At 42.9% G+C, this 27820-nt stretch overlaps 3 protein-coding genes and 2 non-coding genes across 10 annotated transcripts; 2 read left to right on the top strand and 3 right to left on the bottom strand.

Moving 5' to 3' along the window:
* The first annotated feature begins 378 nt into the window (after window positions 1-378).
* si:ch211-202f5.3 (uncharacterized) lies at window positions 379-3013 on the top strand. 2 transcript variants are annotated; one of them, XM_014128229.2, is made up of 2 exons: window positions 379-757; window positions 1261-3013. In XM_014128229.2, the coding sequence occupies exon 2, from the start codon at window positions 1281-1283 to the stop codon at window positions 1599-1601; it is 321 nt and encodes a 106-aa protein (XP_013983704.1). In that variant the 5' UTR covers window positions 379-757; window positions 1261-1280; the 3' UTR covers window positions 1602-3013. The 2 variants fall into 2 exon arrangements, with proteins under 2 accessions (XP_013983704.1, XP_013983703.1); XM_014128228.2 differs by having other exon boundaries at window positions 386-757; window positions 1133-3013.
* Window positions 3014-12420: 9407 nt separating this feature from the next.
* Window positions 12421-15807, top strand: LOC106563026 (RING finger protein 224-like). The gene is made up of 3 exons (XM_014128231.2): window positions 12421-12977; window positions 13668-13944; window positions 15227-15807. The coding sequence occupies exons 2-3, from the start codon at window positions 13669-13671 to the stop codon at window positions 15524-15526; spliced, it is 576 nt and encodes a 191-aa protein (XP_013983706.2). The 5' UTR covers window positions 12421-12977; window position 13668; the 3' UTR covers window positions 15527-15807.
* Window positions 15808-16037: 230 nt separating this feature from the next.
* Window positions 16038-27791, bottom strand: prpf4 (pre-mRNA splicing tri-snRNP complex factor PRPF4). 5 transcript variants are annotated; one of them, XM_014128188.2, is made up of 14 exons: window positions 27515-27791; window positions 21215-21421; window positions 20942-21128; window positions 20585-20672; window positions 20395-20474; window positions 20188-20281; window positions 20000-20094; window positions 19530-19588; window positions 19263-19386; window positions 18914-19003; window positions 18574-18696; window positions 17596-17703; window positions 17282-17400; window positions 16038-16614 (listed from the first exon to the last, which is right to left on the bottom strand). In XM_014128188.2, exons 2-14 carry the CDS (start codon window positions 21372-21374, stop codon window positions 16421-16423), a joined length of 1521 nt encoding a protein of 506 aa, XP_013983663.1. In that variant the 5' UTR covers window positions 21375-21421; window positions 27515-27791; the 3' UTR covers window positions 16038-16420.
* Window positions 16752-16885, bottom strand: LOC123725286 (small nucleolar RNA SNORA47). Its single transcript, XR_006757787.1, has one exon. It is a non-coding gene; the product is annotated as a small nucleolar RNA SNORA47 (small nucleolar RNA).
* On the bottom strand, window positions 17860-17996 carry LOC123725287 (small nucleolar RNA SNORA47). Its single transcript, XR_006757788.1, has one exon. It is a non-coding gene; the product is annotated as a small nucleolar RNA SNORA47 (small nucleolar RNA).
* Window positions 27792-27820: the final 29 nt, after the last annotated feature.

Below are 27820 nucleotides of genomic sequence, written 5' to 3'. Positions count from 1 at the left end.
TCATTTCACAAACATGCTGATCATACAAATGTAAAGGTTCTTGGTGAAAGCAGAATAAATAGCCACTTGAATGTGTTTCATATGTAACACTGGAATGAACCCAAATTCAACAAAACCCATACAGGTACTGTAGTATCATGGTTTGAACTTGAGGTCTCTATAGACCACTATCTGCAACTCAAAAAGTATCAAATACAACAAACAAGACTGTCATGTCACTATGACACACTACCTGTGTGATTATAGCTTTGAGTGGTCACACTCATTTACCAGTTACATATTTCGATGGGCGGTGTAGTTTAGCAGCAGGCTACAGATACTATTTGAGATACTGTGAGAGACAAAGGGAGAGGAGTGACCTGGTCACCATGTCAAATGCACCCGTGTTGAGCAGCGAGAGGAATGACATTCCAGGACTGAGGCTGCCAGGCGTCACCACACCCTCTCAGGGTTTCGGGCGTCTGCTCTGTTCTCATAGGGGTGGGGTCAGGTGGCTCCCAGGTACAGCAACAGCACTCTACCTCACCGGAGCATGTGTGTGGGCCATCTCAGTCTTTACTCTGACACACACTGCTACAGGTGTGGCTCCCTTTTCCTGTAAAGAGACACAGAGGAAGTACGCCTAGAAGGATCTTCAAGAGACAACCATTAAACCTTTAAGTACTCACTGGATTGTATGAGCCATCTAAAGACCAGGGGAATTGACATTGGATGTCATACAACACTTGACTGCTGAGGAACTCCACAAGTTGAAGAGGTAAGCGTGAACAATCAGTGCTTGTTACTGGTGAAGTATTTTGTATTTTTAAAAGTTCCATATAAAAGACGTTTCAGTGTCGACGTGACATATGATCATGAAAATGATTTGGAAAGAGAATGGGACAGAACAATTCTAGCAGTAAGATGAGTTAATGGATAAACCCGAAAGTGAGAAAGATCCTACAGTGAGCTTTGGATCAGGAATATGCAGGAACATTATGAAGCAGAGGGACTGAAAATGACTTTTATTTTACTCTAATGTGATACTCCTCTTCCCCAAATTTCTCAAATGTCAAGCAGAACAAAACCAGAGCTTTTGTAGTTTCAGAATTCTCTATAACTATACAGTTGTTTTTCAATCTGTCTTTTACAGGAGTATTCTTGGAAATGGTGACAGCAAAGCTTAATGTTCAGATCAGAGTCTCAGAGCCTCAATACCATGTCTGAGATCTAAGACATTGACAGTCACAGACCCTATCTACCTGTGTTTCGTCCTCTCAGCCTTCTATAAACCAGCCATCATGAATCTGTCTCTGGACAGCTCTTATGGAGACGTGACCATCCCTCGGGCCAAGCTACGTTCTGCAGAGGACAGCACGATCATCACCAACCCCATGGCCGTTGGAAGTACCTACAGCAACCGCAACTCTTCCCTCAACCCGTACGGTGCCTTCAAACCCAATGGGGAGTCGCAAGGCCCCTCAGAAGTTACCAAGGATGGGGATGGTGACACCTCAAACCCCCCGCGCAACAACGGCCAGTCCTCCTACACAGTGAAGGAAGACAAGGAAGAGGAGGTGGGTCGCTCTCGGGCCTGCTGCCTGCGCTGCCGACGGAAGTGAACTGGCAACTTCCACCCGGATCAGGAAACCGTCAAACAACGCCCGGCTACAAAGGTTCAGGGTATAGGAACTAAGACAATCAAGGGACACTGTCGGCAGACACTGTCCAACCTGGTGTTACCAGCTGGATTAAAAGCCAAAGCCATTACTGGTGAAACGTATAGTTTTTGAAGGATTCATCAGTGGTATCATTTAAATTTTATGCAATTTCCAAAGGGATTCTTTTTGAGATTGGATGCAAGATGCACTCACAGCCACTATGGCAGAATCTGCCTTTGAAACAGAAGTGTTTTACATAAGCCTTTCACTTACGACTTTGTATGCTTGCTTTTTTTCTTCTAGTCGACAAGACTGTCGACTATATTTAGCTATGGTTTTTTTTGTTAAATATTTATACCCTAATGTCTTTATGCCTTATTAGTTTTTTATCTGTCAGTGTTTGAATGACGTCAAAAAGGCCACTTGGGTGGATGATGCAACTAGCCAGTGTTCAGGGAGTGGTAGAGAGTAAGACAAATGCTACAGTACACATGTCAATGAATTAATATGCAACAACCTTTTACTTCCTCTGTCAAACCAACCCGTCACAAAAGATGACATGCTAGGCCTTTTTTGATTTGTCACGGACAGACCTGACCGAACCAGTGAGGTGGATCTAGAGGAGGGGCAGCTAGCTCAGAGGCTAGGTTAGTTTCTATGGGTCTTACTGAGTCCAGTCTTCCCAACCCATACCACACCATAACACACCCCTCCGTCCTGCTGATCCATCTGTTGGGCTGGTTGCTCTGCTGCTGCTGCTTTACAATGCTGCCTTTGTGCAACTGGGTCCCAGGAAACCAGGCCACAGGCCCCCGCAGCCCCAGCTCCAACCCCAGTCATTCTGCTCTGTGTATGTGGTAAAACAGTACCTCACTGTCCCTCCTGACCATAAAGAGTTGAAAGCGAGGCCTGACTGGATGAGAATTGAAATGTGATATGGCCATGCTCATGCTGTCTTGTTTGTGTGAGTTACACAACCACTGTGCGTCCCGTAGTTTAGCCTTGTGAAACGATTACTGAAACTCTACTCTGCATTGTTCGTTTTTAGAAATTCGATATAAAAAATGTTTTTGCAAACTTGTACAGCATATTAGGGTCACCTCATGAACTGGTCCCATGTATAAAAGCCCCTCTTAGTTCAAGCCCCTAATCCCCCAACAGGATGACATGACGTGTAGGAGTTAGAACTTCAATGGGTGAACTGGTATTTGTTTCTCCAGACAGCAGTGGACTGCAATGACTCAGCAAAGCTCCGTAGGTTACTAGGACCCAGTTAAAGGAATGTATAGCAAAGGTCGACACTATGTATGCTTGATTTTGTGTAATGATAAAGTGGAATAAAATGTTTTAAATAAAGCATATACGAATGATAATTGGGACTGTGGTATTAACTACACTGAACAAAAATATAAACACAACATGTAAAGTGTTGGTCCCATGTTTCATGAGCTGAAATAAAACATACCAGAAATGTTCCATATGTACAAAAAGCTTCTCATTGCTCTAAAATGTGCACAAATTTGTTTACATCCCTGTTAGTGAGCATTTCTCCTTGCCAAGATAATCCATCCCCCTGACAGGTGTGGCATATCAAGAAGCTGATTTAAACAGCATGATCATTACACAGGTGCACCTTGTGCAGGGAACAGTAAAAGGTCACTCTAAAATGTGCAGTTTTGTCACACAACATAGATGCCACAGATATCTCACATTTTGATAGAGCATGCAATTGGCATTCTGACTGCAGGAATATCCACCAGAGCTGTTGCCATGTTAATTTCTCTACCATAAGTCGTTTTAGAGAATTTGGCAGTACATCCACCCGGCCTCGCAACCGCAGACCTCTTGTAACCACGCCAGCTGAGGACCTCCACATCCGGCTTCTTCACCTGCGGGATGGTCTGAGACCAGCCACCTGGACAGCTGATGACACTATTGGTTAGCACAACTGTAGAATTTCTGCACAAACTGTTAGAAACCGTCTCAGGGAAGCTCCTCTGCGTGCTCGTCATCCTCACCAAGGTCTTGACCTGACTGCTGTTAGGCGTCATAACCGACTTCAGTGGGCAAATGCTCATTTTCGATGGCCACTGGCACGCTGGAAAAGTGTGCTCTTTACGGATGAATCCCAGTTTCAACTGTACCAGGCAGATGGCAGGGTGTATGGCATTGTGTGGGCGAGAGGTTTGCTGATGTCAACGTTGTGAACAGGGTGCCCCATGTTGGTGGTTGGGTTATGGTATGGGCAGGCTTAAGCTACGGACAACGAACACAGTTAACATTTTATTGATGGCAATTTTGAATGCACAGAGATACCGTGACGATATCCTGAGGCCCATTGTCGTGCCAATCATCCACCGCCATCACCTCATGTTTCAGCATGATAATGCATGGCCCCATGTCGCAAGGACCTGTACACAATTCCAGGAAGCTGAAAATGTCAAAGTTCTTCCATGGCCTGTCACCCATTTGAAAATGTTTGGGATCCTCGGAATCGGCGTGTACGACAGCGTGTTCCAGTTTCCGCCAAAAGCCAGCAGCTTCGCACAGCCATTGAAGAGGAGTGGGACAACATTCCACAGGCCACAGTCAACAGTCTGATCAACTCTATGTGAAGGAGATGTGTCCTGCAAGCATGAGGCAAATGGTGGTTACCAGATACTGACTGGTTTTCTGATCCACGCACATACCTTTTTTTTTAAGGTATCTGTGACCAACAGATGCATATCTGTATTCCCAGTCATGTGAAATCCATAGATTAGGGCCTAATTCATTTATTTCCTTTGACTGATTTCCTTATATGAACTGTAACTCAGGAACATCTTTGAAATTGTTGTATGTTGTGTTTCTATTTTTGTTCAGTATACATAACTGCATTAGTATAGGTTTTTTCATAGGAGTTTTTAGAGCTTTTCCTGGTCAGGTAACCCAATAGAATTATTGTTTGACCCAAATATTGGTCCTTTTCATGATGGTGTGTGATTCAGTCAAACACTGACAGATAAAAGGTTACCCCTGTCTTCTTTCTACCCATGACGAGGTTAAGGTGTAACAGTCACAGGATGGTGACGGCAGCGACAGAACCAGTTTAGGTTGAACTTGCTGTGCTTCTCAAAGCAGGAAGTTGAGGCTTAATGTTTTTTCAAAATAATAGGTAGACATTGTGCAGGTAGACACTTGTAAATAAAGGCAGTGGGTAAACATTGAATTCCAGCCTTTTAAGCTCCTCAGAAATAGTGAGCTACAGATGAATCTATTACTTCTACTGCCATTCATTCACATTATTGGTGATTATAATTATGATCATTATGTCGTACTGCACTTATGAGGATACTGAAATGCACGACTTGTTGAATTTATGGAGTTACTACCCCATTTTCGTTCACCCTTTACAGTAACTTTGTCACTTGTTAGCAACAGACCATTTTACTAATGTGTCTGTGGGAGTACAAGAATGCATTCCTGTCCTTAATGGTCCTCAACTCATTTCAGTGAGCTGTCAGAGTACCAATAACAGGTTTGAGTGCATTGCTCGGAAGCTTGTGTCACAGAACAATTAATGCACCTGTTCCAGCTCACACATTCCATCAGAGGTTGTGATTCCTGAGTAATATGTAAGTGTTCTGGAGTAGAGTGTACTATATACGGCTGTATCTACATCCCGGTCCCGGCTAGTGGAACCGGATAGGCCACTGGTGTGTCTGTTTTCTATGACATGCATGCCTTACAAGTCTCTCCACCAAGATACTTACTGGAATAACTGGCCTTACCTGCTCTTTGCCCATAGGCCCCTGCCCTCAGTCTGGTCAACATGGAATGTTCTGTCCTCTATCAGTGGCGTAGCACAGTTTCGCAAGGCAAAACCTATTTTACACATTTTGCCATTCATCTGAGAGAAAATGTTGCTGTTTTAGAGCTCATTTCCTGCTAATCTAGCTACACATTTTGCCATGAGGCTGAGAGAAAATGTTGCAGCTGCAACGAGCTAGCTACGCCAGTGTTGTGAGAGAAATTACAAGATGATGTTATAATGCTGTTATTGCATCAAATGGTTGTTTTATGCAACAGAATAATGGGTTGTTAGAACGCTCATCTGTGTGTGTGTTCTACTGAGGATGGGCCTCTAGAAGATTTACGATGTCTTTGGGTGATACCGCATTCCAGAACATGAGTTAATGTTTCTGTTCTATAAGGTACCAGGGAGAGATGACCCCAGGGCCAGACCCTGGTCTCTATACAATGAGATACTTATAATTCACAGCAGACAGTATCTTTCATACTAATCTTAACCTTGTGACCCATTCCATACATCTGTTGTTTGTCATGTAGCCTGAAGGGGGTGTATCTTTGCTATAAAAGACCTTTGTACTTTTGTCTCGGGCCTCTCAATTCGTCGACCAGCCATCATTAACGTAGAGCGCTCAATCGATTCACTTTATATGTGTGTGTTGTATTGACCTGCTCCCTTATTAACAAGTGAATAAAGATTTAGTTTAAGTATAACTGACTTGTGTGATAAGTTTGTCTCTCCTCATTTAATAATAAAGAAATTAACCACCACATTTGGCGACGGGGATGGGGATATCGGTACCGGTGCCCCCTGTATATAGCCTTATTCTTATTGTGTTACTTTTTATTATAACTTTATATTTTAGCCTACTTGGTAAATATTTTCTTCTTCTTGAACTGCACTGTTGGTTAAGGGCTTGTAAGTAAGCATTTCACGGTGAAGTCTACACTTGTTGTATTCGGTGCATGTGGCAAATAAAGTTTGATTTGATTTGATGTGAATCTTCACTTGGTGACCGCTCATGACGACTTGGGTAAATCGTAGACGAGGGATCCTTCAAACTTGGGATCTCAGGGAGACCACACTTTGGGAACGGAGCAGATGGACCCACCCATGTTCTGAGAGGCAGAGATGCGAGTGGATACCACATCTCGAACTTAGTTTTTCTTTTTAAAAGAAAGAGGTGAGTGAAACACGCGAAGTGGAGTTTTTAAGAAAAGCCTCTGTTATGTAAGCTCTGAGTGTGTATTCCTGTGTGAGGGGGCACCTTGGAGGCGTAAACAGGGCCCAGTCAGTGAAGGATGATCTGAGAGTTAGTCGACTCAAAGACACCTATCATTGGTCGGTTGTGGGCGATATAGACATTTGCATAATAAGATGTAATTTCTCTCACAGTGTCCTCTATGTTTATGTGTACATGCTGTTAGATCAGGTATTGTAGCTATCAGTGGCACCAAGATTAATAGGTTCTTTAAGTGCTAGTGAAAACCATTTGTATCCATGGCAACACAGAGAGAGAGAAAGAGAGAAAAAAGGGTTAGGCAAGTGTATTTGTTCTACTTCCCACAGATGGTTGACAGTATAAACAGAGTTAGGTCATAGCTAGAAAATAATAACACACCAGAAAACATCCACCAAATGCAATGTACTTCTCATGACGTGCACAACATCATACATTATAGATCTCTACATTTCACAGTAATCATACAACAAGACAATAATATACAACGTTATTGTGCCTGTAAGGGAAGTCTGTTTTGCTTGTACACATACAACAACCCAGAAAGATAACATTTACCAACATTTAATGTAAAAGTACAGAGGATATGTCCATCAATGTAACTGGGTCTTCCACAAAATGAGTGCCTTTTGCGTCCCTTTGATATTTTAAGTAGCAACTGTGCACCAATATTGAATTTTTCAAATCTGTCATATTAAACGTAGTGCCCTTTAATATAGATCACCTGGAGAATTCAATAAATCTGATTTTCAATATGAATAAAGACTTGCTAAAGTGCCAAAATTCTGCATTTAGACATGTCTGTCCGTGCACCATCTGTGACTTCTAGAAAGATTTTAACCCACTTTAACCCCCAAATGTTTTACATTTTCACCATCATTGTAAAGCTCTAGTCATTTTGTTATTATTAAGTCATTTCTGAAGAGTATTATTTGTGATTAGTGATTAGTGTCTGTCCCTCATTTTAAAGTCAACCCAGCTACGCAAACTGAACTCTCATTTTAATATGGTGAAACTATTCATATTTAAGTATTATTTTCAAAACGAACATTGAAAATCTAATAGTCAACTAGTGTAAAAGCAGGTGAGCTGATTCTACTCTTTTTTTGGCCATTTTCTGTTGTTTTACGGTAGAAAACTGACCGGGTCAAGCATAACAAGTCAACCCTCTTACCCATAGATAGACAGGCTAGAAATGTTTTAAAGGTCCAATGGTATCTTCACGAGGTCAATATCAAATCATTTCTGGGTAACCATTAAATACTTTTCTGTGTGCATTTTCAATTAAAATGGTAGAAAATAAGAAACAAAAATAGCTTCTTAGCAAAGGACAATTTCTCAAGCAAGAATTTTGATAGGATTGTCAGGGAGTGGTCTAGGTAAGGAAAGAAAAAAATCTAAATGTGCTGTTATTGGCAGAGAGGTTTAGACATAATTGTATAGGGTCTCTATGGGTTTGGAACTCTATTTCTTATTGGTCTATTAACTATTTTACCGCATTGTGATGTCGCCATGGAAGGCTTAAACTTAAAAGGGCATTATCAGCATTTTACAATTTCACAGTATTATTCCAACCTCATATTGTGGAAATAAAGTTTTTGACTGCACTGGACCTTTAACAATAAAATACATTTAAGCTTGCATTCAATTACCCATCCTTGTTGCACACAAGACGCTTCCATTTCCTCTGTCACAAGAGGATTCGTGGCTGATTTCAGAGGAAATCGCAACCCTGTTATGGTCAACCTGTTACTTTAATTGGCACTTATTCTAGTCATTTTTTAAATTTAACCTCTTGAAATGGAAAAAACATTTTTTTTATGAAGTTGACCATGTGTTCTTTATGACAGATGGTTTAAATTAGGTGACATCAAACATATTTTTTATGTTTTTACCAAGTTACACTTCTCAAAAGGCACCAAATTGGTGGAGCAACCCACACACAGCCTATAGGATATGTTATGAATCTCTGTGATGCCAAAGCCAATCGGCAGTGGCTTGATTGTACAGTCAAATTCTGTGGCAGGAGTAAGACTCAAGATGACGTCACGATTCACATTTGCATTCAATACAACATAGGTCACTCTGATCAGTTAAGATTTGTGATGCTTTTAATCTGCATTTTATTTCAACTGGTTTCATATTTGAAAGAAATTGTGGTCATACTGGTCTTGGCCAGTCAGTTGACGGTCCTTCCCACATACGGCCTCCAGTCACCTCACGTGACTGGGGAAATGGTAGTCAGGGTTTTTATTTTTGGCAATTCCCAGAAACAGAAGCTCTTGCTGCCTTATTAGCTATTGAGACCTAGAAGTTATTAGGGGTTGACAATTTGGACCAGTCTTTGCGTAAATTTGTGTGACTGTCCTTGTCTATCAGTGTTTTTTTACTTGTCATGGGTTTTTTTTTTTTTTTGTGGAACCCAGGAAGAGTAGCTGCTGCTTCTGCATAAGCTAACAGGGATCCAAATAAGCAAATAAAGAAATTGGGTGGTCTGTATGGGTAAATGATTAACAAATGAGATAGTTGAACATTTCATCTTTGCTGACCCAATGTGGGTATAAATCTCTCAGTATAGGGACTATTTGGCTCACAACATGTTTCATACATGAATGTGTTTTACATTAGGGAATCATCACTAGCTCACATTTTGTCCTTTGTGTGCTCATGTAAAGCCTGTTTAAGTGTTGGTGAATACGAGTTTCAATATACAATTCACCAGCTACTGAAACACTCCTCCCCATGACACTAGCACACATGCTGCACTGGAAGTACCCTTGGTCGGTTCTTTCGTAATAAAGTTTGTGAGGTGTGTTAGCCGTTCATTCACTCAGCTGTGCAGTACAGGAGATCGTGACGGGTAAGGTTTGACGTGGACTGAGGGAGAAGTTGTGCCCAACCAACCACTGATCTGGGATGAGATTAACGATGGAGCAACGGGTCAAACGATGGAGCAATGGAATACAACACTGCATCATCTGCATACAAATGAATATTGATAATTTTTTTTACAGCATTACCAATGTTATTTATATAGATTGCAAACAGTAGTTGGCCAAGTATCGAACCTTGGGGAAGCCCTTTATGTAACTCAATGACCTCAGATTTGACCCCAGCTACCTTGATGGCCTGATTTCTGTCATTGACATAATTATGAAACCATTGGCAAGCAACAGTACCCAACCCTATCGTGGACATCTTATTCAGCAGAATAACATGGTGTACAGTATCAGAAGCTTTTGACAAGTCTACAAACATGGCAGCACAATTATTTCAATCATCTAAGGCACGTGTCAAACTCATTTCACGGAGGGCCTAGTGTCTGCTGGTTTTAGTTTTTCCTTTCAATTAAGACCTAGAGGACCAGGTGAGGGTAGTTCCTTACTAATTAGTGACCTTAATTAGTCAATTATGCGAAAACACGCACACTCGACCCTCCGTGGAATGAGTTTGACGCGTGATTTACAACAAGCACCGTAGCTGTAGTGGTGCTACGTTTAGGTCTGAATCCGGATGGATTAACAGTAAAACTACAATTTACAGATAGAAAATAACGTAGCTGTTTGTTAACCAGTGATTCTAGTATTTTCGCAAGACAAGGGAGCCTGGAAATGGGTCAATAATTATCAAGATCACTACTATCCCCACCCTCATGGAATGGTAGCACAAAAGCTGCTTTGCACACATTTGGAATATTTCCTGATACTAAAAGAGTCTGAAACTTGGCCCAAGTGGATCTTTCAGCAAGACAATAACCCCAAACACACATCAAAATCCACAAAGAAATGGTTAATTGACCACAAAATCAATATTTTGCAACGCTATCTCACAGACAACAGTAACAAGATGAAAACCAGTGGTTTGAATTGAAGAGGGCAGTCCATGAACGCAGACTGAAGGATATCAAGGCTCTGGGAAGATTCTGTACGGACGACTTGACTAAGATCCCTCTCCAATCTAAAAAAAAAAACAGTTCAGAAAAAGGTTCATTGCCCTTATCCTCGAAAGGGGAGGGTGCCGGAGTATTGAAAACAGGGGTGCCAATACTTTTTACACCTATCTTTTAGATTTTTTTTTACATTTAAAGAAAGAGACAAAATCTCGTTCTCTGAGCAATTGCGTTAGTATAAAATAAAATTGAGCATAAAATATAGCTCAGTATTTGTATTATTTATTTTATACAATCTTTTTTGCTCATCTTTATCAAGGGTGCCAATAATTTTGGAGGTGACCGTCTATCAAACATTAACAGTGCTATTCGGGTGTTACTTTGTAGGATGGAACATTGGCTTCATTGAAAATATATATTAAAAATCAAGTACAATGTTTTTCCATCACATAGCAGACAGTATATGGTGGAAATTAATCATATTTCTGTTATATGAAGGACTGTTCCGCTATAAAAAAAAATATATATCCCAATTTAATCTAGTACAATAACCTACAGTAAGCTAATAAACTACCTACAATATACTCTCTAGGAAAACTTGGTGAGAACTGAAACTTTACAGAAGTTCAGAGGGACAGGGAAAGACCAAGATGAGAATCAACCGTTTTCATCCTTTACTCATCTTTCATAGACCTGTTTTACGGTCACAAGCAAGGAACGCACTCGACAACAAACAACAGTAACTTCCCTCAATCATATGTTGCAGTGGTCAGTCTTTGTGTAGACAGTCCATTTGTCGCGGTCATCTTCCACTCAGCTCGGCCGCCGACATCCCTGAACATGCTGTGGAGTTGGCTTGAAATGTACATCTCTGGCTGTCTATCTAATCTTTGCTACCATCTAGTGTCTGAACACCAACATATCAAGCACCGTTTTTTTTTCATGACAGTCCATTTAAAACATTCCTCAAGCCTGCAATTAAACAATGCTTTGTACTTGTATGCATGTCTATATTGTACATTGATTATGAACAAACCTAGAGTTTACAACATAGACAAGAAGGGAGTTTACGGCATAGACAAGAGGGTAACCTAATGAAGGGTAACCTTGTTCCTGACACTGGTGTTTTCAGATCACTAGGAACTGGATAGGTGTAAGTTCTATGAAGTCCATCGCCATATAATTGCTTTCACTTATCCAGTCTCTTCAGAACTGAATGTGGTTTGCTGGGAGAAGAGGCTAATGGGGGCTAGGGTGATTTTCAGCCTGGACAAGGCAATATCACATTGTAAAGGTTACTTTAGGATACCTGCAGTATTTTGCTTTATGGCCCTGGGTGACTGGTTCTTATGGACTCAGCTGGCCAACCCACTGTGCTGGCAACTGGCTCCTGTGAGTGCTGGTGGATCGAGAGTGTAGGGTTTCTGCTTGTCTATTGTTGCCAGTGTAAGCTGATCTGCTGCCTGCTCCCTCCATACAGGAACGTGAGCCTGGCTCGCCTTTCAGCTGGCCAGACTGTTGGGATACTCACAACAAGAAGTAGGAGGTGGAAAAGGACTTGTCACACAACCAGCTCCGTCCGTCCGCGTGTGTGTGAGTGTTGTTAGCACGTGTAACAACTCTTCGCCCCAACCCGGGCTCGAACCAGGGACCCTTGCACACATCAACAACTGACACCCCACGAAGCATCGTTACCCATCGCGCCACAAAAGCCGCGGCCCTTGCAACGCAAGGGGCAACCCTACTTCAAGTCTCAGAGCGAGTGACGTCACCGATTGAAACGCTATTAGCGCGCACCACCGCTAACTAACTAGCCATTTCACATCGGTTACACACGCACGTGTTTGCGTGCACGTGCCAATGTGCATACCTGTGCCAATGTGCGCTGGATTGTATACATGCTAGGGCAGAGAAGCAGAGGGCCCATCCCATCGGGTCCCATAGATGCGGATAATAAGCTCCCTCTCCCCCGGAGAACCCCATTGTTCTCTGGGGCCTCTTTAATATGTAACCCGCTCCATTGACAGGCCTATGAGCGGGAGTTCACACGGAAGGGCGGCCTGAAATATTAAAGGGCCTGATGACCTGCTGCAGGCTCGCATTGTTTGCCCTTCATTAGAGAGGAGAGCAGTTTCTGTGGAAGAGCAGAGCAGAGCAGCGGGGGAGATAAAGGGAGGACGTACCCTCTAGTGAGCTGTGCTAGGGATCCACAGGGACTAGGTAATAAGTTTCTCTCGCTACTATCTGATCCTATAATGTACATCAGTAGTGTAGCATTAGTTTGTCATAATGAAAACTGGTAAAGGAAAACTACAGTGGATTAGTCCTGGGAAGGAGGTTGCTTTGAAAACAGAAGCCATGGCAGGACTCCAGAGAACTACCAAGGACCTTCAGGGGGTTTGGAGGACAAACTAGAAGGTATGTCATGTTTTGTTATGGAGGTTTTCAGTTCTGTTACGCATGCTTTTGGTTGAGGCCAGTTTTCTATCAACAGGTGGTAAAGAAGATCTGAGTGTGACTGACACATTCGATTTTCTAACACGTTTTTCTCACCGAGTTGACGTCCAAATGTATTGAATACATTTCCAACAGATTGTTAGCTATGAGTTTAAAAATACTTAAAATAGTATGAACGTTTCAATGAAGTATTAGACACGGACACGGCAGAAAGGGAGAAGCACCTAGCCTAGCACATCAGGATAACCATCTCCCCTTTTCAGTGACATCGTTTCAGCCAGTAAATAGATATGTGTCTCTGCTTACAACCAACCTGTTGTGTTGTATCATCCCACAACTGACTGAACGGACAGAGAATGTCGTAACAGAAGTTCACAGCTAACATCAAACATCTGGGTCTCAATCCTTTTCTTGAGTCTAAATTTATTAGCAATTCAATATCTCTATTTTTGTATTAATCAACTGTAACTGTTTACTTCAATCATGGTTGCATGTGTGTTTGATTATTTGAAATGCTAACTATAAAGTAGTAGTAGTAGTAGTAGTAATGTCACTAAAGGGCCCTGAGTTTTTCTTGAGAATCCAACCTAACCAGGAGAAACTCTGGGCCATAGCAATAAGCACCCATTCCTAATCTGTTCTCCTGTACAGGATGGACGAGGAGGAAGCCCCAGTTCCTAATGCCCCAGACTTTCTTGCCTCAGAGGACCCAGCGGAGTCCCCTGACCTAGAGGCCCCAGAAGATCCCCCAGTAGAGAGTGGTGTGGAGGGAGGGGGAGTTCAGCCATCCAGAGACAGCCGTAAACTGGACTGTATCATCTGCTACTGTGCCTTCAACCTGACTGAGAGGCTGCCACGGAAACTCTACTGCAGCCACACCTTCTGCCAGGCCTGCCTGAGACGCCTCGACACCATCCTCAATGAACAGGTGGGTCTGACTGACTGTCAAGACACCATCCTCAATGAACAGGTGGGTCTGACTGACTGTCACGACACCATCCTCAATGAACAGGTGGGTCTGACTGACTGTCACGACACCATCCTCAATGAACAGGTGGGTCTGACTGACTGTCACGACACCATCCTCAATGAACAGGTGGGTCTGACTGACTGTCACGACACCATCCTCAATGAACAGGTGGGTCTGACTGACTGTCACGACACCATCCTCAATGAACAGGTGGGTCTGACTGACTGTCACGACACCATCCTCAATGAACAGGTGGGTCTGACTGACTGTCACGACACCATCCTCAATGAACAGGTGGGTCTGACTGACTGTCACGACACCATCCTCAATGAACAGGTGGGTCTGACTGACTGTCACGACACCATCCTCAATGAACAGGTGGGTCTGACTGACTGTCACGACACCATCCTCCATGAACAGGTGGGTCTGACTGACTGTCACGACACCATCCTCAATGAACAGGTGGGTCTGACTGACTGTCACGACACCGGTCCCACAATAGATCCTGCCGCGTCAAGATACAGTTGAAGCAGGAAGTTTACATCCACTTAGGTTGGAGTCATTAAAACTTGTTTTTCAACTACTCCACACATTTCTTGTTAACAAACTATAGTTTTGGCAAGTCGGTTATAATATCTACTTTGTGCATGATACAAGTCATTTTTCCAACATGATCTGTTTACAGACAGATTATTTCACTTATCACAGTTCCAGTGGGTCAGAAGTTTCCATACACTAAGTTGACTGTGCCTTTAAGCATCTTGAAAATTCCAGAAAATTATGTCATGTCTTTAGACGCTTCTGATAGACTGACATAATTTGAGTCAATTGGAGGTGTACCTGTGGATGTATTTCAAGGCCTACCTTCAAACTCAGTGCCTCTTTGCTTGACATCATGGGAAAATCAAAAGAAATCAGCCAAGACCTCTGAAAAAAATTGTAGACCACATGTCTGGTTCATCCTTGGGAGCAATTTCCAAACAGATGAACGTACTTTGGTGCGAAAAGTGCAAATCAATCCCAGAACAACAGCAAAAGAATTGTGAAAACTGAGTTTAAATGTATTTGGCTAAGGTGTATGTAAACTTCTGACTTCAGCTGTACTTTTCTAAGGAGGGACTCTGTATTGAGCACAACAGTCAGACCACTTAGAAAACCTTAGAAAAGAGGTCTGTTCAGTTTGACACTAACGTGTCCCAAGTGACAACCCTTACCCTGCCCTCTCTTCTACTCCCAGCAGATGTGGATCCCCTGTCCACAGTGTCGGCAGAACACCCCCCTCCCACGCGGGGGTGCTACAGCCCTGGACCTGGACCTAGTAGCCTTCTTGGGGGTCAAGGCCGAGATGGAAAACCAGAGGTCCTGCTCACGGCAGGGAGGAAGAGAGCTAGGCACCCAGCTGGAGCACAAGCCCTCTTTTGGGAAGCAGTCCATCATAGAGCAGCCTCAGGCCACCTGGAACCATGGAGGATTGGCTGAGCCTCGCTTCCATAGGAGCCCCTGCTGCAGGCGCTTCTTCTGCTGCTGGTGGTGCTGCTAGGCTGCTCAGGCATGTATGAATGACAGGAGTTGGTTAAAGCATCTGGCCAAGAGTTCCCATTACAATACCTCCTGCAGCTGATTATAGGGATGCCTGGGCTTCCAAGGCTACAAAGTGGAAAATACCTAGGGCCTGTCTGCCCGACCTAACCAAGACAACAGGCCTTAGTTGTGTGGGAGACAACATTGAGTCTGTCGTTTTACAAAGATAGTTTTTTTTTTTTTTTACATTGTTGTCCGTTTACGATTTGAAGACTCCTAGAAAAATGTTTCAGCACTCAAAATGGGATGCTTGATAAGGACATCATTTTTAAGCTCGCCTACAACCCAAAGAATCCTCTGCTGCCTCCTTTCAAATAGGCAACTGGACATATGGGCTATTGGTACCTTGTGGGAGTCAACTGTTGAATCATTATATGCACACCTTGTTGAGTTATAGTACTATTTGTAAGTGTGTTTAATGAATATATGTAACCATTTTGTCATGTGCAAGTGTAAAATAATGAAAGATATTAGTGAGTTTGTTTTTATTTAAAAAAAGGCAATTGGATCAACTTGACACCAAATTACTCGTGTTTAAAAATCACCTAAAACAATGTTATTAACAAACAAAAATATCTGGGAGAAAGGACAAAGTATACCCACAACTTCAAAGTTGTAGATATTAATAGCCTCAAATGTTGTTCAATAATAAATCGAACAATCTACTAAATGTCAAGACAAATTCCGAATATTTAGGATGTTCAGATTAATCCATCAATCGAGAAGTTAACATTTTACAGATCTTGGTTCAACATTCTTCTACTTGAATGGAATGACAGTCAGGTATTGCCATAGAAATAGAATGACATTCTATGGTACATTCTATTTCTACGAGTTGTCCTCCCTCCCCTCCTCATTCTGACATCCAGAGCTTGAAGGTGCGGTCGTAGGAGCAGGTGGCGATGAGCTGTCCGTCAGGGGACATGTCCACGCCCATCACCTTTCCCTCGTGGCCCGCCAGGGTCTTCAGCGGGGACCAGCCCGGGTGGGTCCACACCTTGGCTGTGTTGTCATAGGCCCCAGTCAGGAGGAAGTGACCGTTATTGGCTAACAGAGGGAGATTGATGGAGGGAAATGTGAGCACAGAAATATTGCAACAAACTTTTTTTCTTTTTATAAATCCAGTTAGACTTTCAGTCCAGACTTTTTAAACTGGTTAAAGACAGTGGTATTACTAGTCCAAAATGATGTTCACAAACACAACATCAGTTCTTAAGTGTCTCAGAGCCGGTTGTTGTGTCTGCCATATTTTCCATTTAGGAGGTTATAACCAGTGTTAACAGCACAGAACAAGCTGCTAAACTTTCTCAGTCCTCCAAAAGTGTGTGAGATAACCCCTGTAATCAGCTCAGTCTAACGCAAAAAATATATCTAAAAAAAATCCCATGACAAACAAGTCCATCTCAAACGTTTTTGGCTTGAGGACCACATTTGGGATTTCACAATTCAACATAGGGCAGCACAGATGTCTTTATGTCCGATTTATCGGTCAAAATTGGATTTGCAGGCCAGAAAACGGCAGCTATTTGAAAATATATAGGTCCATCCTCATTTCCTCATACTTTCTAACCAGTTGTAGACGTTTTAAACCTGACGGGTCATCCACATGGCAGAAATCCGTCGCAGTGACTAACAACTTTGAACCCTGTGATTACTCAATTGCTTGATTAAATATTTTAAAAAATGGAGGTCTGTGGGACCTGGAGAAACTCACGTTGGAATTTGACAGAGGACACCAGGTTCTGATGGGAGGGGATGGTGTAGATGCACTTCCTGCGACGCAGGTCCCACACCTTACAGGTGTTATCCCCACTTCCTGTTGCTGCGTGGTAGCTAAACGGAGAAGATGGTTTCATTAGTGGACCTATAAACACACTCCGGCTTATCATCATCATCATCAATACGTAGGGCCAGGAGTTCTTCCTGACCATTGAATAACTCCAGGCTGTAGTTCTAGATCATATGTTTGAGGAATATCTGACCCCATCCATAAGATATGAATAACACAACATCTTCCATGTCATTTACCCGTTGGGAGAGAAGTCGATGCTGTAGATCTCTTTGAGGTGGCCCTCCAGGAACATCACACAGCGCCCGGTCCGAAGGTCCCAAATACGGCCAAATGAATCCAGACCCCTGAGAGAGAGATGAATATTGTGTACTGAGGCAAACTAGGATTCAGCCAACAGTACTGCTGATGAGGGGTAAATAGGGATCTGTAATTCTTTCGACTGTAAATGATTCTGTGCTGAATTGCACCTGTCAAGAAGCTTTACAACAAACAATAAGATGGATCTGTACACAAACACAACGCCAGCTCTAATGTGTAACATGCAGCCGGTTTGTTGCATCTGCCTAATTTTCCATTTAGGAGGTTATAACCAGTTATAACAGCACAGAACAAGCTGCTAAACCTTCTCGGTCCTCCAAATTGTTCAGCAACAATGTGCACTGAAAGAGTAGCGTGTGTGTGGGTGTGTGTAAGGAAGCATGTTATCATTAGGGGACATGAAGGGAACATCCCTGTATGTTTCAGACCAAGCCAGCCACAGAGGCTCTCGTTCTGCCAAACCTCTAATTGAGAAAACTGGGTGGACATCTACTGGCCTTCATTAAAACAGACTACTGAATCCAACCATTGTTTTACTATAGCAACCATTCCCTTTAATAGGCTAATCTAGATCTGCTCTTTGACCTGACAGCACTTCAATTACGGGGTTGATTAAAGCCTTTTCTAGATAGTACTTTCGTTTCGGGGAGGACACAGATCCCAGTTATCTGAAGCCAAGGTTTGTTGTAGAAATAATGGGGTAATACTCTCCAAAAGTGCTAGATTTACTGGCAACATACATTGCAACAGAGACAAGCAAAAGAGAACACAGAAATGAATGCGATTTGTTTTAGACGTTTCAGAGATATTTTCAACCGTCTCTCCAATAATGACGTATTGTGAACAAATATTGACAACCGACATTGACTTTCATAGCATATCCAGTGAGATCTTACCCAGTAGCTGCCAGAGATCCATCAGGGTGGAATTGCATGTCATGGACTCCTTTACTATGTCCCTCTTGGTGCAGGATCTCTTCCTGGGCCTCCAGGTCCCACAGCCTCCACGAATTATCATAGCTGCCAGGGAGAGGGGAGAGAGGATTAAGCCCCACTTTAGATTCACTTTGAACAACACAAGCCCGGCCAGAATACAATTTATCTATGGTCTATGGTGGAGGCAAGTGATCATGTTTGTTTTTATTGTATTGCCTGGATGGGCCGTTCTAAAAACAATAGAACAAGTTCTCAACTGGCGTTGCCGGATTAAATAATGCTTGGGAATAAATTCACCCACCAGGTGGTGCCCAGGAACCTTCCAGAGGGGTGCCAGGCTACTCTTGCCACCCTCATGGAGTGGCCCTCGATGTCAGCGACAGGCACGTCGCTGTGAAGAGAGGGGTTACCACAGTTACAACACATCAACATGCATTTTCTTTTTTTAAATGGCCACCATTGATTTCAGCAGCTCACTCCACAACCTCAGCTACTGTTTATGACGGTACCCGAGGAACATTTGGGAATAAGCTTCACTGCTCTTGGTCGACCCCTCACCCTTTTATGCCTGAATAATATTTGGTAGCCTTCCTTATTTGACAGATGGCAATAAAGACAGAAACACAGTAACGATAGCAATCGGAGCAGACCTGTCCAGACTCCAGAGTTTGACGGAGCCGTCGGCAGCACAGGAGGCCATGTTAACATCAGAGTCCTCCAGAGTCAGAGTGGCCTGAGGATGAAAACAGATGGCCCCCACATGGGTGTTGTGGCCTGTGGGAAGGGAAAGAGAAGATCACGCGATGATAAGGATGTATTAGGGTTGGATATACTTACAATTATTACGGACTACCGTTGCCCAAGCAAAGAGGAATTGCAAAGGGATAAGAAAGAGGAAAACAAGAGATCCTTCTTACCTCGAAGGGTACGGACAAGGGTACAGTCAGGAACATTCCACAGTTTACACAGGCCACTCCTAGAGAAAAGAACAAGTCAGGAAGAGATGAGGAAAAGTCAAATACCTTTATTGATGGCAACATTTTAAATACAAAAAACACCCAAAGTCAAACAGTACGTTTACATGCAAACGAACAATTTGATATTAAAACGGTTTTCTGAACAATCTTTAGAATTATTAGGACATGTAAACAGCTTTAATAAAATCAGCGTTCCAACGGTGTATCTGATCTGTGCATGTGCCTGCAACGGTAGCTCAAGCCTTCCTCTTGTGCGCGAGTGAAGTGAGTTTGGAGAAGTACGTAAACATTTTAAAACAAACTATTATATTCATCTTACTATCCACAATAATCGTATTATTGTGTGCACGTAATCATGCTCACTGCTGCCTGTGCGGTGCACTGAGAGAGGAGTGAGAGAAGGGACTCACCAAGACGCGGTCACCAGCATTTTGGAGTTGGGGCTGAACTGGCAAAAGGATATAGGCCTGTCGTCACCGATCTGACTGCAGAAGTTATTCAGGTTCTAGATAGACAGAGAAAATCATGTCATTCTACAACTGTTTTTCACAAACAAGACAAGTCCTTTAATGCTTTCGGAGACTGATGGAGGACGTACCCTGAGCGTCTTGTGAAGTTCTTGCGTCCGGACTGTCCGTGTAGATTCTGGGATCTCCCTGTGAGCTCTGGCATCTTCTAACCTTTTGACGGCCCTGTTGAGACATCGCGCGCGCTTTTTTATCAATACGATTTTGCTGCAAAACAACCTTTGAAACTATCATTGTCATCATGGTAACTATGGTCCAACATTAGAATCAAGCTGTACCTGGGCAGAGAGTATCTGGCCAACCAAAGCCTTGCCTCCTTAAGAGTGGTCGGCCCTTCATGGTACCATGTCTGCTGACACTGAAAGGGGGGAACAGGAGAAGACATCAAACGCGTGTGTCTCCATATTGCATGAATACGGACTGTAGTAGTGAGAGAAAGATATAGGAGAGTCAAGCCACATATCACACCTCCTCTTGGGAGCGTTTGGATTTCTCATCGTCCTTCTTCGATTTCTTCAATGCATCTGGACCCACTACAGAGAGGATATTCCTTAGCCTGGAAAAGAGAGCAAGTACAAATTGAGCAGGAGAGGGGAAGAGAGATTGTGAGCAATGATTAAAAAGGTGGACATAATGCACGTGAAATAACTATCGATACAGTGTGTTAAAGCATTAGGGCAATTCCTCAAAACGGCTGTTTTAAATGGTGAGTTAACATGTTGTAAAAGCATCAAAGGGTCACAGATGTGTGGATTGTTGTCTAATTGTTGATTCACACATTCAAATATTTGAAGGGGTGGACAGAGCCATGCTTGTGTCCCTCACCTCTCTCGTCTCTCAGCAGGCCCCTCCCCAAACAGTGTGATTGGTTCCCTGAGGGCCCGTAAGCAGGCTTTGACCTCTGCGTCGTCGGTGGATACTGTGATTTGTCTTGCTCTCTTTCTGCGCTCAAAGTCAGCCAATACCTCAGACTGGCGCTCAGTCACACGTTCCTCAAGTTCAAGGGACTCGCCTTGAGGGGAGAGGAGAAGTTAGATGATACCTCAACAAACTCTTCATAACTCTTTTCAAATACAGATTTGGGTTTGGTATACTAACCACTGGAGATGTTGATGTTGCCAGCCTCGATTCCTGCTTTGACAGAATCTTTGCCTGACCCAGAGGCCTCTCGTCCCAGCCTCTCCCTCTCCTTCTCCTCCAAACTGCCATAGAAGATCCTGGTCTTCTTCACCAGCGGAGCTTCTTCATCGTCAGACATCTCTGGTCCTTATGTATAGTCCCACTGTTTACCACAAAGATACTGCCCTGGAATAGACAAGAAATACGCAGATTAATGATTTGAGTACTTGATAGCCAACCACCTCAATCGCTATAGTTAATGAGGCAAAGTGTAAAGCTATTAAACCAAGCAATTTGGTGACCAACAATAGCCAAGTCCCTAATCAGTAAATCAAATGGATAAGATGCATTGACAAAATATTGGGAGTTCGTGCTGCCTTCCTATACAAGAGCACGTCGACATAGCCTAGCTAGTTAAACTGGCTAGCTAACGTTAGCAAACAATACTCAAGAGTTTGCCAACAGCAAAAGCATCCCCAACCAAACAAAATGCTCAACATTACGGGGATTGGTTTAGCTGTATTTCAGTATTGGGTTTCAAATAACAAAGCAACTACAAAAGAAAAGTAACTATCAAAATCAAATTACAGAAGTGGTAGCCGCGTTGTATCTCGGTCTGGGAACAGGAAGTTGTTAATCGAAAACGTTGGTTAGAAATTTCACAGCGACATCTAGTGTAAAGGAGTCAAACCAAATATTTTCCTCTGGGTCAAATCAATGGGCGTGTTCGAGAGCATCCAAACCGTGACGTTAAATTCTGTAAATTCTGACTGATTGATCTAGAAACAAGCAGATCACGTTGACCAACGTTGGTCACCACTTTTGAAAGTGTGTTGCATTATGGGTATAGGTCAGATTTGCGATGACATGTCGACTGCATGACCTTTACAACAACCATGTGATCAAAGGTAATAAACTTTTGACTGCAGTCAACTGGAAATTTCTGCATTTGCCCCTCACCAACTGCAACATGAAGTCGGAACTAAAGCATTGTAGGAGACAGGCTTCTGTTTTTTGGAAGCAAAGGGCACTACATGCTCATAAATGGTTGATGTCGCATAACTATCATTGGTTATTATCAGTGCATGTTTACTGTTTTAGATGGATGACTATTTAGAGCTTAAGTATATCTTTATCCTTACAATCAAATAAAAATAAAATAAAAAGTATTTCACCTTTATTTAACCAGGTAGGCCAGTTGAGAACAAGTTCTCATTTACAACTGCGACCTGGCCAAGATAAAGCAAAGCATTGCGACAAAAACAACAACACAGAGTTACACATAGGAAAAACAAATGTACAGCCAAAAACACAATAGAAAAATCTATGTACAGTGTGTGCAAATGTAGTAAGGTTAGGGAGGTAAGGCAATAAATAGGCCATAGTGGCGAAATAATTACAATTTAGCATTAACACTGGAGTGATGGATGTGCAGATGATGATGTGCAAGTAGAGATACTGTGGTGCAAAAGAGCAACAACAATAAATAACAATATGGGGATGAGGTAGTTGGGTATGCTATTTACAGATGGGCTGTGTAAAAGCACAGTGATCGGTAAGCTGCTCTGACAGCTGATGCTTAAAGTTAATGAGGGAGATATAAGTCTCCAGCTTCAGTGATTTTTTGCAATTCGTTCCAGTCATTGGCAGCAGAGAACTGGAAGGAAAGGCAGCCAAAGGAGATGTTGGCTTTGGGGTGACCAGTGAAATATACCTGCTGGAACGCGTGCTACAGTTGGGTGTTGCTATGGAGACCAGTGAGCTGAGATAAGGCGGGGATTTACCTAGCAAAGACTTAGAGATGACCTGGAGTCAGTGGGTTTGGCGACGAATATGTAGTGAGGGCCAGCCAACGAGAGCATACAGGTCACGGTGGTGGGTAGTATATGGGGCTTTGGTGACAAAACGGATGGAACTGTGATAGAATACATCCAATTTGCTGAGTAGAGTTTTGGAAGCTATTTTGTATTTCGCCGAAGTCAAAGATCGGTAAGATAGACAGTTTTACGAGGGCATGTTTGGCAGCATGAGTGAAGGATGCTTTTTTTGCGAAATAGGAAGCCAATTCTAGATTTAATTTTGGATTGGAGATGCTTAATGTGAGCCTGGAAGGAGAGTTTATAGTCTAACCAGACACCTAGGTATTTGTAGTTGTCCACATATTCTAAGTCAGAACCGTCCAGAGTAGTGATGCTAGGCGGGCGGGCAGGTGCGGGCAGCTTGGGCAAGTTGCTGCGGGGGGTGCAGAGCTGTTGGCCTGGGTAAGGCTGGCCAGGTGGAAAGCTTGGCCAGCCGTAGAAAAATGCTTATTGAAATTCTCGATTATTGTAGATTTATCGGCGTTGACAGTATTTCCTAGCCTCAGTGCAGTGGGCAGCTGGGAGGAGGTGCTCTTATTCTCCATGGACTTTACAGTGTCCCAAAACTTTTTGGAATTAGTGCTACAGGATGCAAATTTCTGTTTGAACTGACTGTGTATATTTGTGCCTGACTTCGCTGAAAACTTGCATATCGTGGGGGCTATTCGATGCTAATTCAGTACGCCACAGGATGTTTTTGTGCTGGTCAAGGGCAGTCAAGTCTGGAGTGAACCAAGGGCTATATCTGTTCTTAGTTCTACATTTTTTGAATTGGGCATGATGGTGAGGAAAGCACTTTTAAAGAACAACCAGGCATCCTCTACTGACGGGATGAGGTCAATATCCTTCCAGGATACCCGGGTCAGGTCGATTAGAAAGGCCTGCTCGCTGAAGTGTTTTAGGGAGCATTTGACAGTGATGAGGGGTGGTCGTTTGACCGCGGGCCCCTTACGGACGCAGGCAATGAGGCAGTGATCGCTGAGGTCCTAGTTGAAGACAGCAGAGGTGTATTTAGAGGGCAAATTGGTCAGGATGATATCTATGAGGGTGCCCATGTTTACTGATTTAGGGTTGTACCTGGTAGGTTCCTTGATAATTTGTGTGAGATTTAGGGCATCTAGCTTAGATTGTAGGACGGCTGGGGTAATAAACATTTCCCAGTTTAGGTGACCTAACAGTACGAACTCTGAAGATAGATGGGGAGCAATCAATTCACATATGGTGTCCAGGGCACAGCTGGGGGCTGAGAGGGGTCTATAACAAGCGGCAACAGTGAGAGAGACTTACTTCTGGAAAGGTGGATTTTTAAAAGTAGAAGCTCGAACTGTTTGGGCACAGACCTGGATAGTATGACAGAACTCTGCAGGCTATCTCTGCAGTAGATTGCAACTCCGTTCCCTTTGGCAGTTCTATCTTGATGGAAAATGTTGTAGTTGGGGATGGAAATGTCAGACTTTTTGGGGGCCTTCCAAAGCCAGGATTCAGACACGGCTAGGACGTCATTGTTGGCGGAGTGTGCTAAAGCAGTGAATAAAACACATTTAGGGAGGGGGCTTCTGATGTTAACATTCATGAAACCAAGGCATTTACGGTTACAGAAGTCAACAAATGAGAGGGCCTGGGGAATAGGTGTGATGCTGGGGGCTACAGGGCCAGGGTTAACCTCTACATCACCAGAGGAACAGAGAACGAGTAGGATAAAGTCTATAAGAACTGGTCGTTTAGTGCGTTGGGAACAGAGAATAAAAGGGGCAGATTTCTGGGCGTGGTAGAATAGATTCAGGGCATAATGTACAGACGAGGGTATGGTAGGATGTGAGTACAGTGGGGGTAAACCTAGGCATTGAGTGACGATGAGAGAGCTTGCATCTCTGGACACACCAGCTAAGCCAGGTGAGGTCTCCCCATGTGTGGGGTGTGTGACAAAAGAGCAATCTAAGGCATGTTGAGCTGGACTAGGGGCTCTACAGTGAAATAAAACAATAACTAACTGAAAAAGCAGAAGACAAGGCATATTGACATTAGAGAGGCATGTGTAGCCGAGTGACCATAGGGTTCAATGAGCAGCAATAGATGAGTCCGGGAGCCGTTCGGTAGTCGCTACTATGCTAGGCGAGCGGGAGGCACGGCGTTCAGAAAGGTAGCGGGCCGGGGATAGCAGAAGGGTCTTCAGTGACAAAGCAACGGAAAAGCCTGTTGAAACCACATCGGATGATTACGTCGGCAGACCAGTCGTGATGGACCGGCGGGGCTCCGTGTCGGCAATAAAGGGGTCCAGGCCAATTGGCAAAAGAGGTATTGTAGCCCATGAATTAGCGGGTATACCTCTTCGGCTAGCCGGGAGATGGGCATAGCTCGAGGCTAGCTCAAGGCTAACTGGTGCTTGCTTCGGGACAGAGGCGTTAGCCAATCATTTGCAGCTAGCTAGCTGCGATGATCCGGTGTAATGGCTCAGAGCTTGCAGCAGGAATCCGATGACATGGTGGAGAAAAGCAGTCTGATATCGCGCTGTGCAGACTTGCAGGTATTGACCGAGCTAAAGCTGGCTGGTGACCGAGCTAAAGATTAAGTCCGCTAGCAGGGCTAACAGTGACTATTAGCTAGTTAACTGGCTAGCTTCTGATGGAGGTTCCAGTTATAACGTATAAAAATAACAGATCCGTACCACAATGGATGGGGCGGGTTGCAGGAAAGTATATTTAGATCTTAGGTGGAAAGTGAGATTAAAATATAAAAAATATATATGAAGAAAAAAAACAGTGAGACCGACTATTTACATGGGACAAGACAAACACGCATGTCCGACTACTACGCCATCTTGGATTCGCTAATTGCATAGGCCTACATGTGATCCACATTTCTAACATAAATAAAATATCCCACTTGTGACAATTTAGCTAATGTATTTATCTAGATGTTACTGTAATGTGTCCAATGTTATAGCCTACAATTGTCTTGTTTGTAATATTGTTGTCACCAAACAAATTGTAATTGGTTGATTGTCTATTAAGTGTGAATAAAATTGAATACATATTGTAGGCTACACATGGGTTATTGTCATGCATTTCTACACTGGCAATTTTAGAGGCTTAATCTGTGTCCGGGAAACCGGTCCCTAATGAGCAAGTACCCCAGACACCAGTCGTGGGGTCAATACCAAGTGCATTTGTCTGCTTGGCATATTGTTTACTCAGTAACTTATATGAAGTGATCGTATACGTATTGTTTGCCCAGTATGTGAACTGGTGTACATTTATTGTCTAATACTTTTCTCTACAGTGAGTGTTTTGTCTTTCATGTGATTGAATCAAATTCTGTTCTTTACATGCTTACTGACAAAAGCAACATAAAGGCTGAGTATTAAAGACATACACTGCATGCTGTAGTGATGCTGACATGCAGCAATTACCATACAGTAAGAATCTTGGTGTTGAATCTTGATGTTGCACAATCACAAATAATGAGGAAGGTACAAAGGCATGAAGTAATGGCAAACAACAGAGCATGTCCTATATGCTGCAAAAACACCTCTCATTCTAATAGCCTATGCACTCACTACCTGGTCTTGTAAATGTTAGAAAGAGCTTGGGCTGGTATCTAATTTCTTTATCATCAGGATATTCATTCCTTGAACCATGTTGATTATGTTAAGCTTTGTGTAGAAGAAGTGGAATGTTGATAGCATCCACTATATCGGCAATAACAAAGGCGAATGCCATGTCTGCCATTGTCACGTTTCCTAGAAACAGTTGAAGTTGTCCGACTTGCAGTTGGTTCATTCATCGACTTCTGTCTACAGTCGTCTACTTTCGCGCGCCCATTGAGTAAGTTATAAGCAGTGGTGGAAAAAGTACCCAATTTGTCATACTTGAGGAAAAGTAAAGATACCTTAATAGAAAATGACTCAAGTAAAAGTGAAAGTCATCCACTTAAATACTACTCGAGTAAGTCTAAACGTATTTGGTTTTAAATATACTTAAGTATCAAAAATACATGAAATTGCTAAAATATACTTAAAGATTGAAAGTAAAAGTATAAATCACTTCAAATTCCTTATATTAAGCATACCAGACCGCACAATGTTCTTGTTTTTGAAATGTACGGATAGCCAGAGGCATACTCCAACACAAAGCATTTGTGTTTAAGTGAGTCCATCAGATCAGAGGCAGTAGAGATGCCAGGGATGTTCTCTTGAGAAGGGCGTGAATTGGACCATCTTCCTGTCCTGCTAAGCATTCAACATGTAACTAGTACTTTTGGGCGTCAGGGAAAATGTATGGAGTAAAAAGTACATTATTTTCTTTAGGAATGTAGTGAAGTAAAAGTCAATGTTGTCAAAAATATGAATAGTAAAGTGCTACTTAAGTACTTTACACCACTGGTTATAAGGTGATTTGTAAATAAGTCAGTCTTGACTCACCTTTAAAGTCGGCTGCAATAGAGCTCGCCAGTTTGTAATCCAAAAACCCGAAAATGAGTTACATCTGGTTCGTTCAGCCATTCAAATGACAAAAATGTATGGGGAAAGAATTCATAAAGGTCATGTTAACTGACTGATATTAAGCCTGTGTTAACCTCAGACATTATTTTCGGCATTGATCCCAAAACCCTATTCTTTCCAATTCCTTTTCGCCATATGTATGGCTGAACGAACCAGAGGTAACTAATTTCTGGGTTTTAGGACTACAAGATGGCGATCTCTATGTCGAACAAGCCGACTGACTGT

The sequence above is a fragment of the Salmo salar genome, chromosome ssa11 (genome assembly GCF_905237065.1).
Source record: "Salmo salar chromosome ssa11, Ssal_v3.1, whole genome shotgun sequence".
Classification (NCBI taxonomy): Eukaryota; Metazoa; Chordata; class Actinopteri; order Salmoniformes; family Salmonidae; genus Salmo; species Salmo salar.
This window is presented reverse-complemented; position numbering and strand designations above follow the sequence as displayed.

Excerpts from the sequence above, each read along its gene's own strand:
- si:ch211-202f5.3 (XM_014128229.2), top strand. The coding sequence starts at position 1,281 with ATGAATCTGTCTCTGGACAGCTCTTATGGAGACGTGACCATCCCTCGG.
- LOC106563026 (XM_014128231.2), top strand. The coding sequence starts at position 13,669 with ATGGACGAGGAGGAAGCCCCAGTTCCTAATGCCCCAGACTTTCTTGCC. Across the intron at positions 13,945-15,226 it reads ACACCATCCTCAATGAACAG|ATGTGGATCCCCTGTCCACA; the intron begins GTGGGTCTGACT and ends TACTCCCAGCAG.
- prpf4 (XM_014128188.2), bottom strand. The coding sequence starts at position 21,374 with ATGTCTGACGATGAAGAAGCTCCGCTGGTGAAGAAGACCAGGATCTTC. Across the intron at positions 21,129-21,214 it reads CAACATCAACATCTCCAGTG|GCGAGTCCCTTGAACTTGAG; the intron begins GTTAGTATACCA and ends TCTCCCCTCAAG. Across the intron at positions 20,095-20,187 it reads AACTTCACAAGACGCTCAGG|AACCTGAATAACTTCTGCAG; the intron begins GTACGTCCTCCA and ends CTGTCTATCTAG.